Source organism: Zalophus californianus, chromosome 7 (genome assembly GCF_009762305.2).
Source record: "Zalophus californianus isolate mZalCal1 chromosome 7, mZalCal1.pri.v2, whole genome shotgun sequence".
In the NCBI taxonomy this organism is placed as follows: Eukaryota; Metazoa; Chordata; class Mammalia; order Carnivora; family Otariidae; genus Zalophus; species Zalophus californianus.
Window position 1 is genome coordinate 91,502,948 of NC_045601.1, and position 20,678 is coordinate 91,523,625.

General features: G+C 35.4%; 1 protein-coding gene and 1 pseudogene across 1 annotated transcript in view; one reads left to right on the forward strand and one right to left on the reverse strand.

The window, feature by feature from the left end:
• LOC113926771 overlaps positions 1-17,223 on the reverse strand; it is a 45,111-nt pseudogene extending 27,888 nt beyond the window's left edge.
• EYS (eyes shut homolog) overlaps positions 1-20,678 on the forward strand; it is a 1,577,782-nt gene that overhangs the window by 1,333,130 nt on the left and 223,974 nt on the right. The window contains 1 exon segment of the mRNA XM_027604057.2: positions 18,196-18,304. Coding sequence (XP_027459858.2) covers positions 18,196-18,304 — 109 coding nt within the window.

A 20,678-nucleotide genomic window follows, 5' to 3' on the forward strand; every position in this document is an offset into this window, starting at 1 on the left:
CACTCTGCCTAACTGCCTAAACTCTAAGCCCCTCCAAGCCTTCTTCCACAACACTTACAAAATAATGTCACTAAATGTCTGGAATAATGTCACTACAACACAAATATGATTATTTTACTTTCCCAAATTAAGCTTTCGGTAGCCTAAACCCAAACCCATTTGTATGATTTTTTAAAGCTCTCCATCATCTGAGATGTAGCCACTGCTCACATGTCAGTATTATGTCTCAGGACTCCTCATCCTCCACCCCAGCTCTGTAACACTGAACAGATGCATCATCTTTGCATATCTAGAATAAAAGAAAAGCAACAAACATACCTCTCCAGATAGATCTAAGTTATCACTTTTCTGTGTTATACAACAGAATTTGCTGTATAAGATCTCTTAAAAGATTACCTGTTTGGTCATTTCAGAAATAACAAGTAGAAATCAGAATTCTAGTTCAGACTCTTTTCAGACATGCAACACTGTGCTTTATTGCTAGCACAAACTAATACCTTCAACAAGATCAGAGGTAGAGCTATCCAAACCAAAAGTTCAGAGGTGAGCCTAGGATCCAATTTTAATGAGCTATGCTAGAATGAATTTCTGAGGATTTATAATCAGGTTTCCTAATAATCACTTTTTTATATAATGTTAAATATAGTAGAATTTAAAGAGGTGAAAATTTAACATTTTTTTAAAAAGCAATACAGTGAAAAATTTTTCAAAAGAAAAAAACAGTTAAAATGCCATGAAAATGCAATTAGTACACAGTAAGAAAAATATTAGAAGTGTCAATTTGAGCATTATCCTCTCACGGGCATGAGTAATGTGTCGAATTTCCCCTGTACATTTTCAGTGATCCAGCTGTGTCTCTCTTACATGATTCTTTACCCTGATTCCATAGAAGGTGTATCACAAATTTATGGACAGGTGAAAATAAACATATTCTAGGCACAAAAGAACCATCGTCAGAGTACTGGCAGTGTCTGGCTCTGGTTTTCTCATCCAGTGGTCTGCACACGTTTGATATGTCACTATTCCCTATCTGTTACTGACTACTTAGTTCCCTTCTCCTCTCTGTGAATCATAGATTTTTAAGGCTGTAACTGCACTTGACTTTCATGATTTGAGATTATCAGATTAATCTTTATGGCTTTTCTTTTTTTTTTAAGATTTATTTATTTATTTGAGAGAGCGAGAACGAGAGAGAGTACATGAGACGGGGGAGGGTCAGAGGGAGAAGCAGGCTCCCCGCCAAGCAGGGAGCCCGATGCGGGACTCAATCCCGGAACTCCGGGATCATGACCTGAGCTGAAGGCAGTCGCTCAACCAACTGAGCCACCCAGGCGCCCTTTATGGCTTTTCTTCATAGAAGTAGGGCTTGCAGAATCTCAAGAGCTTGTTTAAATTGTTCCAACACTGTTATGTAGATCTGTCTCACTGATTGAGTAAACATTAATTAACCACAATCCTGGATGAAGGAAGATTAAATATACTTAATCTCTTTACTGTCCTATAATTAAGAGAAAAAAGCCCTTAGTAAAGAGCTTCTTAAACTAGGCACTGTTGGCCCTTTGGGCTAGATAAGTGCTGTGAGAGCTTGTGGTGTGCGCTGTAGGATGTTTAGCAGCATCTCTGGCTACTCTCTACACACCAGAGGTCCGTAACACAGCCCTAGCCCCCACCCAGGTGACCACCAAAAATGTCTCCAGACATTGACAAGCATTCCCTGAAAAAGGACAAAAATCACCCCTGGCTGAGAACCAGTGCATTAGATTGTGCCATTTTTGAAGTGCAATTATCTAGATCAGGGGTTGGCATACTATAAACCATGAGCCAATCTGGCCACAGTCTATTTTCATACAGCCCATGAGCTAAGAATGGTTTTCACATTTTTAAAGAAGTGCAAGGAGGAGGAGGAGGAGGAGAAGGAAGGAGAAGAATATGTAAGAGACTGTAGGGAGCCTGCAAAGTTTAAAATATTGCTACCTGGCCCTCTACAGTAGAAGTATGACAATTCTTGAGATAAGTGAACTGAGGCTCCAGAAATTTAAGTGAACATAATACCATAATACCACTTTCATTACAAATAAAGACCAGACACCTTTTTCTTTCAAGTGCTCATTACTCGCTGTGAATTGTGCAAGACTGTTGAATCAGAGATCTGTACCTCTGAAACAAATAATACTATATATGTTTTAAAAAAAGAAGAAGAAGAAGAAGATAGCAGGAGGGGAAGAATGAAGGGGGGAAATCGGAGGGGGAGATGAACCATGAGAGACGATGGACTCTGAAAAACAAACTGAGGGTTCTAGAGGGGAGGGGGGTGGGGGGATGGGTTAGCCTGGTGATGGGTATTGAGGAGGGCACGTTCTGCATGAAGCACTGGGTGTTATGCACAAACAATGAACCATGGAACACTACATCAAAAACAAATGATGTATGGTGATTAACATAACAGTAAAAAATTTTAAAAAAAATAAAATGCTCATTACTTCATATTGTTTAGTGGGTAGAATATTAATAATTGGGATATCCAATTTCATCTTGCTTCAGCTTAAACTCTTTTTTTTTTTTTTTTTTTTTAGTGGTATAAGAATGCCATGTATTACTTGTTTCAATTGATTGTATGTTAAAGATTAGCCCTTCTTAATGCCCCGGTTGTAGGTTTTCTGACTTGATAATTCTGGTTTCTTTGACCTCTACAATTTAAGGCTACCTGGGATTCCCAACTTTGTCTGCACATTGGAATCACCTGGGTAACTTGAAAAAAATACATGTGCCTGTGTTCCACCCCTAGAGATTGAGAGTTTATTGGTTGGGGGTGTGGCCTGAGCATTGTAATTTTTGTAAGACCCCCTAGGAGATGCCAGTGCGGACACAAGTTTGGGGACCACTGTAAGATGTGCAGATTCAAAGCCAGGTTACTTGGGGCCACATCCTGGATCTGCTCCTTGTGAGGTTGGGCTAGTCACCTACAATCCCATGCTTCCATTCCCTTATCTGTAAAATGGATACTACTGTAAAATAACATTTCCTACTTCTTTGAGGTTGTTGTGAGTTAATATGTGTAGTATATAAAAGCACTTAGTACTTGGCATTTAGTAAGTCTTATTCAATCAATTATCAGCAATTAGTACTACTAGCAGTAGTCATGTTGGTGATATCATTACTTTGTACTGCCCTCAATCATTTTCTCTTCAACATTTTTATTGTTATTTTTTATTTAACACTTAATAGACTCAGGATTTGGCCTACCATTTAATTTTAATACACTCCTATTGTAGACCATTACAAAATACAAGTCTGACCAATGACAATCTATTAGGAATCTAGAACCATTTTACTTCCATTTACTTCGTTGAATTTGTATTGATTAAATCAATGTTCCTAACAAATTAAGCTGCACTGTGAAAATGTTCAAGAGGAAAGATACTGTTGCTTTCTGATTTTTTTTCTTGGCCACTCAATAGCTAAATATTTGTTAAAACCAAAGCATTTAGATTATCTGTATATTTTTAAAGTGCAAGTCCACTCAATTTAATATATACGTATTCTAATCTCATTTGCGTCTAAATTACTTTTTAGCTATTGAATTTACATATATAAAACATTATCAATATAATCTGGGGGTTCTAGAAAACTTACAATTTCTAATTCTTCCAATGACTAAATTTATTTTATTATCTTATTAGTCATACCTAATCTGAATGTAATTAAATTAACCTACTAAATGTTTTCAATGTGAATTTGAATAGACAAGAAATTTTGACAATTTGTGTAGGCTTTTTGCCTCAGTTTGAATAATTTGTTTAAATATATTGCAAAAGAATTTCTGACCTATTTTACATGATAATTAACCTCTTTATTAGAGTTATCATTCCTTGCTTATGAATGTAGTTACAAATACTCTTTCTCAAAGTCAGAGATAATATTATCCCTTGAACAATTTACCTGAAATCTTTTAGAAAATAAAATCCCTGATATTTTTCACCTTTATCTTAATCCTCCTGAAAAGATAAAATATGTCATGCCAGAATTGGGCAGGAATCCAAATTTAATGACTGTGTGCCTATTAGAGTGAAAGGATTCTATCTTTTCTCAAGGAAGCAGACTTATGATGAATTGGTGAAAATTAATTTGAGTAAGGTTTTGACTCAATGTATGAGGAGGAAAAATAAACAAAAAAAGACAAACGACCCAATTTTAAAACAGGCAAAAGACCTGAATAGACAATTCTCCAAAGAAGACAGATAGATGGTCAATAGGCACATAAAGAGATGCTCAAAATCATTAGTCATTAGGGGAATGCAAATCAAAACCACAATGAGATACCACTTTATACCTACTACAATGGCTATAATTTTGTTTTCAAAATGAAAAATAACAAGTGCTGGCAAGGGTGTGAAAAAATTGGAACCCTAGTATATTGCTGGTGGGAATGTGAAATAGTTCAGTCACTGCAGAGAAAAGTTTGATGGTTCCTAAAAAAGTTAAACATAGTATTACTATATTATATATATATATATACTATATTACTATATGACAGCAATTCTTGCCCCTAGTTATATGCTCAAAAGAACTGAAAACAGATTCTTGTATTCCAGTATTCATAGCAGCATTGTTCACAGTAGCCAAAAGCTAGGAACGATATATGTGTCCATCAAGAGATAGATAAACAAAAGGTCTATACAATGGAATGTTATTCAGCCTTAAAAATGAATGAAATTGTGATACATCGTACAGTATGGATGAACCTTGAAACTTTATGCTAAGAAGAAATAAGCCAGACACAAAAGAACAAATATTATATGACTCCACCTACATGAAATATCTAGAACAGACAAATTCATAGACACAGAAATTAGATTTGAGGTTATTGGGGGAAAACTGAATGGGGAATTATTGCTTAATGGGTACAGAGTTCCCATTTGGAGTGATGAAAAATTTTGGAAATAGTGGTGACCAGTGCACAACACTGTAAATATATTTAATGCTACTGATTTTGCACTTAAAAATAGTTAAAAGGGTAAACTTTATGTTATACGTGTTTTGCCACAATTTTTAAAACAGACTTAAAAAAATCTCTTGTGGGCAGATTCTGGATACCTGACTGCTGAGAACATGATAAGCACAAAATATTATATGGTGTGCCCACCTTTTATATATTCTTAGAAAGTTTTTGATGAGGTATAAACAGTGAGAATAAATTTGAAAAATTACAAAATGGAAATGGGTACAACTTTAATGGTGGGTATTTTGGAAAATAGCCAATAAAAATTACAAACATACAAACTTTCTTCTTCGGTGAATCTACTCGTAGGGCTTTACCCTACAGGTAAAGTTAGTAACAAAAAAAAATGGAAATAACCTAAATATCCATGGAGAAAGGAGTGGTTACATAAAGTACAATGAAATCCATACAACGAAATACTCTACCACCTTAAAAAGAAATGTGGAAACTCTTTTTGTAATTGTAGGACAGAAACTATCTCCAAGATGAATTAAGTAAGAACGCAATGCAAAGAATGTGTATAGCATTTCTATGTCTGAGTATGTGTGTGTGTGCCTGTGCACATGCGTGCCTATGCATACATACCTCTGGATAAGTAAACAAGAAATTGGTAACACTGGTTCTGCCATGGACAGGACTTGGGTAGACCAGGGGTGTGGCAGGAGAAAGACTTTGGACTACATACCCTGGCACACCTTTTGAATCTTGAGTCATGTGAATATATTGCATATAAATAACAAAATGTTATAAAATAATCTTTTTGTAGTCCTTCATTGTAGAAAACAGTGCTTTATTGTAGAAAAAAGGTGTTCCTTTGCCCCTTGTTTTTATAACACGACCAACCATTTATTTAGCTAGTGAACATTCACTCTGGTTTTACTTTAAATCAGTTTCTCAGGATAGACATTGTTGATACTTTGGGGCTGGATCCTCTGTTGTCAGGCGCTCGCCTGTGCATTGTAATATGTTTAGCAACATTGTTCACCTCTTCCTACTAAATGTCAGTGACATCCTCCTCCACTGGTTGTGACAAGATTTCTCCAGACATTGCCAAATGTTCCCTGGCAGTAAATGGGGCCAAAAAAAACAAAAACAAAAAAATCCCAGTTGAGAAACACTGCCTTGAGATAATCTATGTATGGTGTTGAACCCAGTGCCTAGTTTAAGGAAATCTTCAATAAAGGGTACCTAACACACACATACACACACACACACACACACACACACACACACACAGAATGGCTTTTATTTTTTTTTTTTTTTTTAAGATTTTATATGACAGAGAGCACAAGCATGGGTAGCAGCAGCAGAGGGAGAGGAAGAAGCAAGCTGGCTCCCCCCTGAGCAAAGAGCCGGGTGTGGAGCACAATCCCAGATCCCAGGACCCTGGGATCATGACCTGAGCCAAGGCAGATGCTTAACCGACTGAGCTCCCCAGGCGCCCCAAGAAATGGCTTTTATACAAACAGTGGCAGAACTGTTAATAAAGAAATGCATTTGTGACACAAGGAGCTCTCTTTCAATGGAATATTCAAACACAGGTTGAAATTCATTCTTTACAAAGCCTTTAAAAAAGTGTCTTCCTTTAAGTAGGAGAACGGACTATGCATCTCAAGTCTTTCCCCCCACTAAGATTCCTGGGTTCTGAGTGTGGTTTACCCTGTTCCATGTTGGCATTTACAGATACACGACTATTAACTGAATGTCAGAAAGTTTTCTTTATATAATTTGTCAAGTTATTTTATTCTGCTGGTAAAAAGTGCACAGAACTGTGTTGTATTATGATGTTTTGCCAAAAGACCATGAAGAAAGAAAAGGGATGGTTTATTTTTTTTTCTCCTAAGTGCTAGAAAGGAAAATAACTTGATCCTTATAACCCTCTACTTAAATAATCATTCAGAATGAAACAATCATTTGTGTGTTTTAATACTCCTTTTACATCCAGTGCTTTTTTTTCATTGAAAACTTATCACTTCAGGGGATTCTAGGCTCTGACTGATTTATAGACAAGTGAGAACCCTTTCTCAATTCAGAAAATGCTTTTGAGTAGAGAGAATATTTAAGATCCTTTAACAAGGATGGTAAGGTTTCCTAATTTTTGGATACTTCTTTGTTCTTCCCTTTACATTTCACAATGTAATAGAGGTGCTTCTGTGGTGACGAAATGCTTGGATTCCCGGGAAAGTCTTTGAAGACAAGGACAAGTTTTCTCCATCCATCTATAACACAACCATTGAGAACTTTTTTGGCCTAAAGAAGTTAGGATTTCAAAATTTGTATTATTTTCCCAAGATTAGAACACTAGATTCTCAGCTGATTGAAGGCTAAAGTAAACCACCATGGAAATGTTTACTACATTGGTTGTTGTCACAAAACATCTGCAATTGATAAAAACCTTTGAATATTAATGTTTGTTTTTAACATAGATAGCAAAAAATCCCTCTCCGCAAAAGGTAATAAAAAAACAAATCGAGGGAAATTTTTTAGATTTCAAAGTACCAATAGTAAAGGAATGGAAATTGCTGAATATTTTTTTACCATTTCCAGTTACTACTACGACTGTGTTCACGCTTAGTGTTTACTGAATTAATGAGCACTATCCCCTTTGCACTTTACAGAGATCTGTTAGAATGTTTTGATTACTCTATTTGAATTACAATAAATGCAGGTACTAGATTTAGATGTTTGTAATAGATTTATGTTGATTATGTCATGTTTCCTGTCAAATTAAACTATGCTGTGAAAATGTTAAAAAACACACTACTGCTTTCTGATCTTTTCCATAACCACTCCACAACTGAGATATATGTTAAACCCAAATCATTTAGATTACCTGTATATCTTAATAAGCTGTCTACTTATCATTCATATATATACATTCTAATCTCATTTATGTCTGAATTCCACTTTAATAATTGAACACTGCTAATATTCAAATCCTTGCCTCTTATTTTTAAATATCTGCTTTGTATGTGCTTATTGCAGCTGTAACCAAATTGCCATAAACTTGGTGGCTTAAAACAACAGAAATTTATTTTCTCATAGTTCTAGAGTCCAGAACTATGAAGTCATGGTGTCAGTAGAACCACCTTCCCTCCAGGGACTTGAGGGAAAATTTGTTCCTTGCCTTTTCCACCTTTGGGCCACTGCTGGCATTGCCTGGTTTTTCTTGATCTCACTCCAGTCTCTGCCTCCATCTTCACATCAAAATCCAGCTCTGTCATTTAGAGACTGTGTGACCTCGAATAGTAGTTAACCCCTCATGTTCTCAGTGTCCTAATCTTTAAATGGAAAAAATATGTTTCTGCTTAACTCATGGGGAGGATGATGTTCAATATTTTAAAGTACTTGGGGAGGGGCAGGGCACCTGGCTGGCTTAGTCGGTAGAGCGGGCAACTCCTGATCTTGGAGTCATAAATTCAAGCCCCACACTGGGCATAGAGCTTACTTAAAAAAAAAAAAAAAAAAAAAAAGAATTTAAAAGTAAAATACCTGGGGAAAAGAAAATGCTTGGTCCATAATAAATGCTACATAAATGTTTACTAAATAAAGCAAATTACTCCATTATACTCCATTATAAGAAGCCACTACTAATAATAACAATGTATATACCCCATGAAGGTCTCTCTCACTTTGAAACGATGTGTTTCCTCATTGGTCAAGTGTGCTTAGAATAGACAGAAGATAAGACAAAGAAGCATGAAAGCACCACATGCTAGACTGGGGCTCAATAAAGAAAAGCCAAAAAGCTAAAGATGAGAAAAAAAAATATTCCCCTTTTTGTTTGTTTCCTGTAATCAACAAAGCTAGGCACTCTTTGAATTGCCGACTTTATTTTTGCCTAATCAACCTGGCAGTCGAAGGTCCCAGTTTGTATCTCTGAGTAAAATCTTCCTGCATTATTTGCTAACTGGGTTTCAGTGAGCCTTGAACGCATAGTGCAAATCTGTCAGCTCTCATTAACACTAATCTACACTGCCAATACTGGTGTGCTGGCCCCCATTCCTCTGGCTTCAGTGAAAATTGACCTCTCAGAGAATGACAGTGTCTTTTCCTCCCTACCCTCTATGAAAACAACTACTTTCTCTACCGCCATCTCCCCATCACCAACCAGTTTCTTAAAATAATAGGGATTCATTCATTCGTTTATTGAATGAATAGATCCATTTTAAGTTGTATTTAAGATAATTTTCCTGAACACTAATTTTGTTTATGCTTTATTTCCCTCACAAATGTTCCCTTTTTCTTCTGTTCCTCACTATTTTATCTTATATTAAAAATTACCTTAGACTGAGTCCTATAATGGAATAATGAACAAATTTTAGTATGAACAAATGTACATGTTTTAAGATAAAATAAGACATTAGGGTTTTAAAAATAACTACCGTAAATCATCTTGGATCAAGATTAGATAAATAAAATTAACTCAGGTCATAGATTTAGAGCTTATTAAATTTCTTTGTCATTTTGGACCTATAAGCCTTACAGTAATTTAGTTTTCTATTTGTATCAAGCAGTATAAAACTTTCAACCATTTCTAATTATCAGCAATTTTACTTGGCACATGAAATGATGTGGATTTTGATCTACTTAGAGTATTTCACATATCATCTTCTGGAAAATTTCCAAGTTTAACGTAATTATTTTTCTTATCAGAAACAACTCCAGAAATATGTTGTCTCTATTGTAAGAGTGAAAAACTAAGCATTTTTTTCATCATCATGATCATTTATTCAATTAAACTTTTCTCAGTCTTTAAATTAGGAGTACTTTCATGGGAGCTATTAATAAGAAATTGACCCAAAATTAGGGAAGGGCTGGTAATGCTTCTTTCAAGCATTAAGCCTAGATTACATATATTCATCGATTCCATCTATCTTTATATTGGTTGAATTTCTAAAATTTTACTTGTCTGGTTATCTCCAAATTGAAAGTTTGCTTGGGGTAAGAATGGTACTTTTCTTCTCCTCATATCAGAAGTTTTGAAGATGGGGAAGCCAAGTTTGGCAAAGGTATATGAGAAGGACAATTAGAGGGGGAAGGGAAGTAGCATACATTAAAAACCTTAGAAACCATAAAGAAAAAGAATTTGAATTGTATGTAAGAATGAGAAATAGATGTACTTACCCAGAGAAAACTGAATAACCTGAGACAAGGGACACTTAGATGGTATGCTAGCTGACAAAGAAATATGAAACCAAAGAGGTATTGATCCTGAGGCACAGCTCACTGGATCACACTGCAGCATTTTACACTTAGAGTGATGAGAATATTTACAACTTTGGCTCAGAGAGTGCTTCTGAAATGTAAATCCTTTGCATCTCTATTAATCTACTCTCTCTTTATATTTTTAATAAAAGCTAGAATGATTAATTGGATTAAACATGATGAGTATAAATATTTTAACATTAAAATATTATTTTTAAAAATAAATCTCATTTAAAATACACAGCCAGGAGTATCAATCATATGCTACAAACAATAATAATCATGCAAAAACTACAGTATTCAGAAGATGGGAAAACTATACGTTTATTGTTTACATAAGGCAATTTTATAAGAATCAGCCATCACTCACTGTAACACTTCTAAAAAAATGACAGGGACACACAGGGCTTTCCCCTGAGGAAAAACTTGCCTTTGGCTTCATTCATAACCTAACAAAAGTGAATCTCTCCTCATGCCCATTTCATCAGATTTGCTTTGTGTTCAAATTTGGTAAAATAATCTATTATCAAGTTGATTTTTTTCAAATGCTATATCAACTTGGGAAACTTTTAGTGTCTCAAAATACATGTGTATGAGATATTAGTTGTTGAAGAGGAAAGATTAAGGAATCAATATTTTCAACTCCTGAGTTTTGATTGTTTACTCAGTGGACTGGATACAAATACACCTCAAGATTGCTAAAAACAAATGAACTGAGCCAATAAGTACTAGACTTGAAGGATAAAACTAAACACTACCTGGTATTTGTGAACTGCATATGTGTATAGGCTTTAGGGGTAATATTCTTGAAACCCCCATTTATCATCAGAGTAAATTGATCCAACCTGGAGCTGTGAACTAACAGACTATGAATAAAGCAGATTTCCTACTGAAATTCTGAATTAATTGCCAACAGTGAAGCTAAGCTTTGCGACTTAATGCCCTTTTTCTAAGTGAATGCTTAAATCCTACTAAGAAATATTCAAGGAACTAGGTGGTGTGCTGGTGTTTTACAACCACATCTTAGAGGGAAAAGGGTAGGATAGGGGGTTGATTGATTTGTAGCTTTTGCCAATTCCCGGGCATAAATACTCCCACCATGGCCAATTTCAAGTTACCAACATGAATTCGTGGATGTGGAATTGAGAAGGAATGCACAAAACTAGCTCTCGTGAGTCAGTGCTAGCTTTCTCCAGCACGCCATTGACACTTCTTATCATCATATTCAGAGAGATTAAAGCCAGATGTCAGGTCAAAAAACGCAACATTTCTGGATGCAAATTACAATTTGTATAATTGTAATAGTCATTATGTTAATGTTTTTACAGGGAAAAGAAAACAAGGGAATTCTGGCCACCTATACTTTTACAGATGCTACCAGGAGACCATGAAATCTGTAGAGTATGCTGTGGGTCCCATTGCACATGAATTGGATAGTGTAGTAAGAAGTAAAATCACAGTTTTTGGAATATCTGTGATATCTCATGACAGCTCGTTGGATGTTCCCTTGACGACTGCTCTGGTTAATCAAGGGTGTAAATGAAGTTCCTGCTTCAGCGGTCTTCAGGCATCATTGCAGACTTACTTTAATATCAGTGCTTCACAGGATAATGGCTTGGTTTTCACGGTAATTGATTATTAAGGATATTTGGGCTGTCTGTCAGTCAGAGGAAAGGCTAAATAAAATAACCTAAAGCCAGTGACCATCTCATGACAGCCACCTATTAGAGGTCATGCAGCTTTCCTTGTTCAAGCTGTTTGTATGGCCAGCCTGGCCAACTCTTTGGTGCTCTAAATAAAAAAGGATGCTTCAAGATGCTTTTGGCGTGTTTACATTGCTTTAGTTTGGCAAAGGGCCTAACAGTGATTTTTGTGCCTGATCTTTTTTTTACACTCTTTTAACATATAGATTATGCTGAGTCACACTGACAGCCTCAAACAGTATGGCTGTGTTCATAGGGCTGTATGAAACCCTCATACTCCTAAACAGCATCTTCTTAAATTTGCTCACATAGCCATGACAATCACATTAGATACATGAACTGGTAAGGAAAGCTGTCTGTCTCCAGACAGTTTCATCCATACTGCCTGATGTATAATCTTTTAAACATATTTTCCCATGTTTTCCTGTTGCAAACAGGGAGCTAAAACAATCGCACTATCAATTAGATCCTCTCTGTGGGGACCAGATGCCTTTCAGTGCCTCCATCTCTGCCATGTACCTTTCCTGCCATCTGCTGATAGGAGTCTCCCATCTCAGCTAGTCTTAGGCAGAGCTAACTGTCACCACTCAACTGAAACCTTGGGCTGAATATGGAGATCATACCTGCTAACAATTGACTTTAACCTCTCTCACTCCTAAGTCTAGCCTGAAAGATTGTTTTAAAGGAAGTTCCAAGCTAGAGCTTAACGTAAATGCTATCCATTCACTTCAGAGCAATACTTACATTTGGTAAACATTAAGCCTGGTTATAATTGAATAGTTATTAATTTGGAGATTCATTTAGCTACTATCTACATTATAAGTTATCCATATAGAGAACCTGTTTTTACATTCATTTTTTTTAAGATTTTATTTATTTGACAGAGAGAGACACAGCAAGAGAGGGAACACAAGCAGGGGGAGTGGGAGAGGGAGAAGCAGGCTTCCTGCTGAGCAAGGAGCCCGATGGGACCCCGGGACCATGACCCAAGCCGAAGGTAGACACTTAACGACTGAGCCACCCAGGCACCCCATTACATTCATTTTTAAAGTCTAATTTAGGTAAATAAAGAAAGAAATTTACTAGCAAAATTAATCATATCCAAAATTTAAAATAGACAAGCTAGATCATGCTGGTTAATAGACAAACCTAGTGATAAGAGGAAAGAACATACTTTGCACCTGTGGAAGCATTCAGTATTGCCATCAATTTTGCAATATTCCCTGGAAGCAGTTGGTGCTGTTCAGTAGTGTTACTTTTATATCATGGCTTCAAAATTCCAAAGCTACTGCAATTATGCATGAGCTATGTTTTGGGAGCCTTCAGCATAGCACTACAAGGGCCTTTTAAAACATTTAATTTCATTATGGTGTAATGCCAGTGAATCATATAATTCCCAGATTTGACAAATCAGACATAGGTACCTTAGAGAAGAAAAAAATCCATACTTCCTATTTCTTTCTGGAAGGAAAACAAACCACTTTACTTATGTGCTTTTGAAATATGCCAATGAAAAAAAAACTGTGAGACAGATGCACTGAAATGCCTTTAGCACACACACACACACACACACACGCACGCACGCACACACATATACGTGCGCGCACACACAACCCGAGGTGGACAAAGCCAAAGAAATTAGTCCTTCCAAATTTAAAACCTGCAAAGCCTGCAAAATTATAAAGGCACCTACAGATGGCTTGTTTATTTCTTCTTCATTCTGCCCCTCACAGATTAAAGATAACTTTCTATTTACATGGCCCTTCAAAAGTAAGGACTTCAATTTGATCGTTATCGTTATTATAAAAAAATAGACTTCTAGTCAAGATGACTCTGTAACTTCACACTTTGACTCTCTTCCTTAGTGTCAAACACATAGCAGTAAGATAGGAAATTTAAAAATACACAACTGAAAATATAAAGGCAAGTTTAAAAACAAGATAAACATCCCCTCACCCCCAGACAAGAAACAGACAAAAATGCAAAGCAGCAAAAGAGCTAATACTGCAGGCCTGCCAAGATCTAGGTCTAAAAACAGGGAAGCTCAGCTCCTATAAGGGAACTAAAACTACTCATTCAAGTATACATGTGATATCTATGTCTGTCTGTCTATCTATCTATCTATCTATCCATCCAACCATCTATCTGCACGGAGAGAAAAAGAGAGAATGTCACCTGGGATTCTGATTTTTAGCAAACTGCCAGCCTAGGAAGAAAGCAGAATGCAAACAAAACATCATGAGCAGAACTGTACCAAGCAATCTTTTCAGCTCTGAATGAACCTATGAATACCTTCAATATCACCATAGGACAGAACTGCCAAATATACATTATCCAAGATTTGGGTTTAGATGCTCAGAAGATCAGGTGGGGTTCTCATTAGGCAGGCAGACTTGGATACAGCAGAAGAGGCACAACAAGAAGAATGGAATTGGGGAAAAAGAAAAATAAAAATACTTCTCACTGAAAATGAGCCTGCACTACACAATAGCAGAACACATGGCAACATTGAGAAAGGAACCAAGCAAATCAGCAAGTGGAGTATGAATCACTCTAGATAAAATCCTTCTTATGGAAAAGTCTGACAAAAAATTTAAAATAAGTATTTCTGGCATGCTAGAAAGCATTAGTGAAGGAATAACTCATTTTAAGGGAGAAATTATAAAAGAAAAATAGGCATAAATTAAAAAAATTATGAAAAAGATTCCACATCTTGGGAATAAAAGATTGTATTTATTGGCATTTAAAACTCAATAGACAGAATAAATGGGCCTGGAGACTGCTGAAGAAAAAATAGGTGCCTAGGAAGAATACAGGACAGAGAAATTAAGAAAGCATTTTAAAAGTGAAAGCCAGGGATGCCTGGGTGGCTCAGTCAGTTAAGTGTCTGCCTTCAGCTCAGGTCATGATCCCAGAGTCCTGGGATCGAGTCCCACAGCAAGCTCCTTGCTCAGTGGGGAGTCTGCTTCTCCTTTTCCCTCCGCCTTTCCCCCTGCTTGTGCTTGCTCTGTCTCTCTCTCTCTCAAATGAATAAATAAAATCTTTTAAAAAAATAAAAATTAAAAATTAAAAAAAAGAAATTTAGTTAACAGTTTAATAGGCCTCCAAAAGATGTCTAATATAAGTTCTAGAACCATAAATTTCAGAGGCTGTCAGAATGCAATACAGATGACCCTGGGATAATGGGTTTCAACTATGTGGGTCCACTTATATGCAGATATTTTTTGATAAGTACAGTAAAGTACTATAAATGTTATTTTCTTTCCTTATGATTTTCTTGATAATATTTTCTTTTCTTAGCTTAGTTTATTGTAAGAATATAGTATATAACACATATAACATAAAATATGTGTTAATTGACTGTTTATGTTATTGGTAAGACTTCTGACTTAGTCAAGTTTCAACTCCTGGGAGGGAGAGGGTATCTCTAACCGCTGTGTTGTTCAAGGGTCACCGTAACTAGCAAGAAGATAGTCTACCTGGAAGTAAAGCATGGAATCCAGGAAAGCAGAAATGTCAGTAAATTATTTTTACTTTTTTCTAAATAAAAACGGAATTTGTTTTTTATAAAACTGAATTTTCTTTTAAAAGGTGAAATTTAAAATTATTGTATGTTCCATGTCCAAAATATGGAAAATATAAATAAGCAAAAAAGACAAATTAAAAGTCATCTTCATTCTCAGAATGCAAAGATAGCCACTGTTAATATTAGTGAAAGGAGATCTGGTATTATCTCTATGCATATTTTTTATAAAAATGATATATCACTCAAATTGTCTTTATCTCTTTCTGTATTCCATACAAATATCTTTCCGTACCATTAGTTAGTATTCTGCAACTCCTGTTTAAGAGCTAGGTAGCATTCAGTTACATAAAAGTACTTGATTGAACAATCCACTCTCCATTGTTTACATTTTTACAACCTTTCCCTTGGTTTTAGATACCCTGAACTTGCAGTTTGAGCAGGATCTTCTAAAAATTTAAAAATAAATTGTCTTTTCCAAATCAGAAGTTTCTGCCAAATAGCATATCTAAAGACTATAAATATAAATAACAAGAATGTTAAGGACACTGGGGGGAAAACGTCTGTTTTGTCAGATTTTAGTTTTAAAATAATGCAACCCCAAGTATTTGATTTTGAATCCCATTACAAGCAATATTAGTAGAAGTAGATGAACACTTCAACTTGACTGTGTAATTTATTTTCATAAAAATCTCTTTAGAGATCCCTGTCTAGTCAGCAAATAATTGCCTTAACTTTGGATTTTAATATTAGCACTGAATGATTTATGTACATTAAATAGTGTAATTCTCACTAACCATTTATGAGCCAAGAATGATTATCTCCCTTCTGTGGATAATCACACTTTAGGGAAGAAAGGTTAAGTGGTTTGCCTGAGATCACTCAGCCAGTCAATGGATTATCTCAAAATATGATCCTTATGTCTTTAAATCATTAGACTTGGCTGGCCTCAGCAATACTTGAGAGGCATAAGGGATATGTACTTAGATTTTTCCTCAAATGATTTATGTAGCATAATGTCTAATTTGTTTATAGAGCATTTTTTCATTTCTTATCGCACAATTTGATCTATAAGCAAATATGAGGCATTATAAAAATGAACATGATAAGAATCTACATGTAGAAAAATCTCTGGTAGAATTAGAGTATCAATTTCCAAAATAGTGCATAGACCTCGCAGACAACAGAATCGGCCATTTGGTGGGAGGGTCTGGGGAAGAAATGAAGGCGGTAACACGAAACAGATAGAGTGGCATCCTTCTATAAGACCGCAGTTCATGGTTAGATTTTAACAAGCACTGAATGAAGCAAATAAAAAGAGATCTTACTATTTCTTAATAAGAACATGTGCATTCCCTGAGAAATATTTCCTCCATCTCCAGTATAAAGCATCTATACAGGTCTCCCTGCCCATATCAACTATATGACAAATGTGCTTCATATATCCCTATAATATATAATTCACACAAATGGGATGCTCTAAAGGTCATTCCTAGAACTGAAGAATTTTCAACGGTGATCTAATCAAAATTAGAAGTGACCTTGATAAACTAGATCAGAAGCCAAAAAAAGTAGCAGAATGATGTATTAAAAGGACCATATCAGGGCGCCTGAGTGGCTCAAAAAGGACCATATCAGATTTGTATTTCTAGGTAAGGGGGAAGAAGAACTGAAAAATGATTTAACCAGTGATTTTTAATAAAACTAACTTTTTCTTTTAAAAGTATAATTACCAACTGATCCTGGTTTGGTAGGCACTTACCTGGTTTTAGCTCTGAGAAGTCCTGCATCCTGGAAAAGCTCTCAGTCAGGCCCAAACTGGAGCAGTTGGTCAAAATTAAAAATAAAAATTAGGTGTGTTCGTTGTCTAAAATGTAGCAAATACAAATAAGTGAAACTGAGCATTAAAATCATTCATACTTTCAGTATGCACAGAGAGCCACTTTTAATATTAGTAAGTGTGCTTCTAATATCTCTATGGAATAGACTTCATAACAATACAGGTTACTGTTATTACATATGGCAAATGACAGGGTAATATCATTTGAATTGTCTTTTAAAATTCTATTTCACTTTATGCCAAGCACTTTAGTATGTATACCTTTTCATCTGATTGCATTACTCTATAAACTGTGATAAATTTTCAATTTTGTATTGGTCATTTCCGCTATTCATTCTACAAATTCCCTTAACCTTATACTTTTCTTTATCTCTGAGACACAGTACCAGCTAGTACATTAGCAGCATGCTTTCTGAGTTCTGATAACTATATCACAGTGTAATCTCACTGCTCAGGGGTATGCAGCCTTTCATTTCTTATTCCATTTCTATTTCCCCTATAGGCCAGGGAGGGGAAATTTCTACCTAGGCAGTTTAGCATCATTTAACATTGCTGTTACTTGTCCAACAGTCTCCTACATGAGTGAGACCGTATGTCAACCACAGTTAGCACTAAAAATTTATTATTACCTACTTATACAGAAAAGCTCTTTTTGTTTTGTGGGGGTTTAACTTTCTGAAAGCATTTCAAGTCCTGATTTAGAGACAGAAAGAAAGAAGGAAAATAAAATTTCAGTATTAGAAAAGAAATATATCTTTTGTCTATCCTAAAATGTCCACCCTCGGTTGGGGCCATATTTCAGGACTATTATGATCCAGAAAGTACCTCTTGTCGTTGAAGAAGTACTTACCAACCATGTGCGAAGTTACCCTGTTCTTGCCAGTAGCACATAGAATAATGGCCTCTTCTGTTTTATTTCTAGCTACACGATCCCTGTTGGCAGCCCTCGGGTTGCTTGCATGATTGAAATGACTGCAAATGGAAAACCTCCAATACAGAAGAAAGACACACAGATACCCCACGTCTCTCAGGTAGTTATGCAAATATTCAGTTCCAAACGTTACTAAATGTGCCCTCAATATCTGAAACAAGTATTTCTTTTTAAGTTACTAAACACTAATCATATTTCTTTATTGAACAGATTCCTTGTAAAAGCTCTCAACAAAACACCAGAATATTCATCTCTGATACTTTAGGTACAATTAAATATATTTAATACTGCCTGTTGCTATAAAAATTGTATTAAATTTATCAAGAAATTGATTTTCCTCTCACACTTTGCATATGTTATGCTTGATTAAGAAAAACAGCACAGGAATGGTGCAAAATTAGCAAGTTACAAAACAGTGCTTACAACTTCCATTTTTATAGGATATGGTAGTGCTTATACTGTGCTATTAAAAAGTCCCTTCTCAGGGAATTTTTCTTAGAAACATTGAATGAAGAAAATTGAAAGAAGAGAGGATGTTTGTCCCTCCAGAGACCAGGCAATTTGCTGAATTCTTTTAATTTTAATGATGTGGTTGGTTACATGCTTCTTAGTATGACTTTATAGAAATACATTTAAGATAAAGAATTCCTGGTTCATTTGATCATCGTGGAGAGTTAATCTGTATAATTAGAGCTCCAAAGTGCTAATTTTGGTGCACATTAGAGCTGGCAGTGTGTAGGGCCCTAATGAATTGGAAATCTCATTTTATTTCCATTTTTTCTATGTTGTTTTTTTCTCTTATTGAGTGTATACCAGCATCCTAAAGAAGGACATAAGAATAGCTAACATTTGCATAAGCACATTACATTTTCCAAATTATGGCCATGTATTTTATCTCATCTGATCTTCTAAAGTAAGAATGAATATCTTTTTTACAAGGTCATATCTGATAAACTGAGTATCAAATGTCCAAAATTTCATAGTGATAATGAAAGAGACTTGATCCCAGTTTTTCTGATTCCCAACGTGGTTTTTTGTTGTTGTTCTTCCTTTATAAGCACTTTATTGTACTTCATTTTCTGCTCCAGCAGATTGAAAACTGTCAAGTGAATTATTAAGGTAGGAACAAAGTTGGTTTTTGTTTTGAAGAAAAAAAAAGAGACCAAAAAAATTAAAAAATAAAAACAGACTCTTAAATACAAAGAACGAACTGGATGTTGCCAGAGGGCAGGCTGGTGAGGGGATGAGTAAAACAGGTGAAGGGGATTAAAAGTACACTTATTGTGATGAACGCCAAGTAGTGTATAGGATTGTTGAATCATTGCATTGTAAACCCGAATCTAATATGATTAGACTGTATAGTAGGCTGACACTGTATATTAACTATACATCAGTTAAAAAAAAAGTTGTGCTAGAGTCCAAGATGGCCAAATACTTAGATTCAAGACACAGATTATTCAAATGGTGGAAAATCTATGAAATACTTACAGTTTTGTGAAAAATCTAATTAAAGCAGTCAATGTGATTTTATCTCTATTTACTCCGTCTAGTCATCCTTTTTTTTTATATTGAAAGCTCCATACTTTATTATTAATAACATGCAATATGCTACAAACAAAAAAGCATAGGGGAAAAAAAAGAGAGAGGCAACCAAGAAACAAACTCTTCACTATAGAGAACAAACTGAGGGTGACCAGAGGGGAGGTAGGGTAGGAGGATGGGTAAAATCGTGATGGGGATGAAGAAGTGCACCTGTGATGAGCACCAGGTGTGGTATGAAGTGTTGAATCATTAAATTGTACACTAGTATTACACTGTATGTTACCTAACTAGAATTTAAATTAAAACTTTTTAAAAATACACATATAAAAAAAATCCTGTTTTCAGTTCTTAATAAATACTCATTAGTGGAATTGCTGGATCATATCATACTTGCATTTTTTAATTTTTTGAGGAACCTTCATACTGTTGCACATAGCTACCACACAGTTTTACATTCCCACCTACACTGCACAAAAGTTTCAGTTTCTTCACATCTTTGGCAACATTTGATATTTGCTTTTGGTTTTTTTTATAATGGCTACCCTAACAAATGTGAGGTGCTATTTCATTATGACTTTGATTTGCATTTCCCTGATGAGTACTGATGTTAAACATCTTTATTATTTATCTTTTGGTTATTTATATGTCTTTGGAGAAATGTCTATTCAAGTCCTTTGCCAGTTTTTTAATCAGCTTATTTGTTTTTGCTGTTGAGGCGTAGGAGTTCCTTATATATTTTTGATATTAACCGCATATCAGATATTGCTTTGCAAATATTTTCTCCCATTCTGTAGACTGCCTTTTCATTTCATTGATCGTTCCCTTTGCTGTGCAGAAGCTTTCTCATTTGATGTAGCGCCCCTTGTCTTTTTTTGCTTTTGTTGCTTGTGGTTTTGGTGCTGTATCCAAGAAATCGTTGCCAAAACTAATGT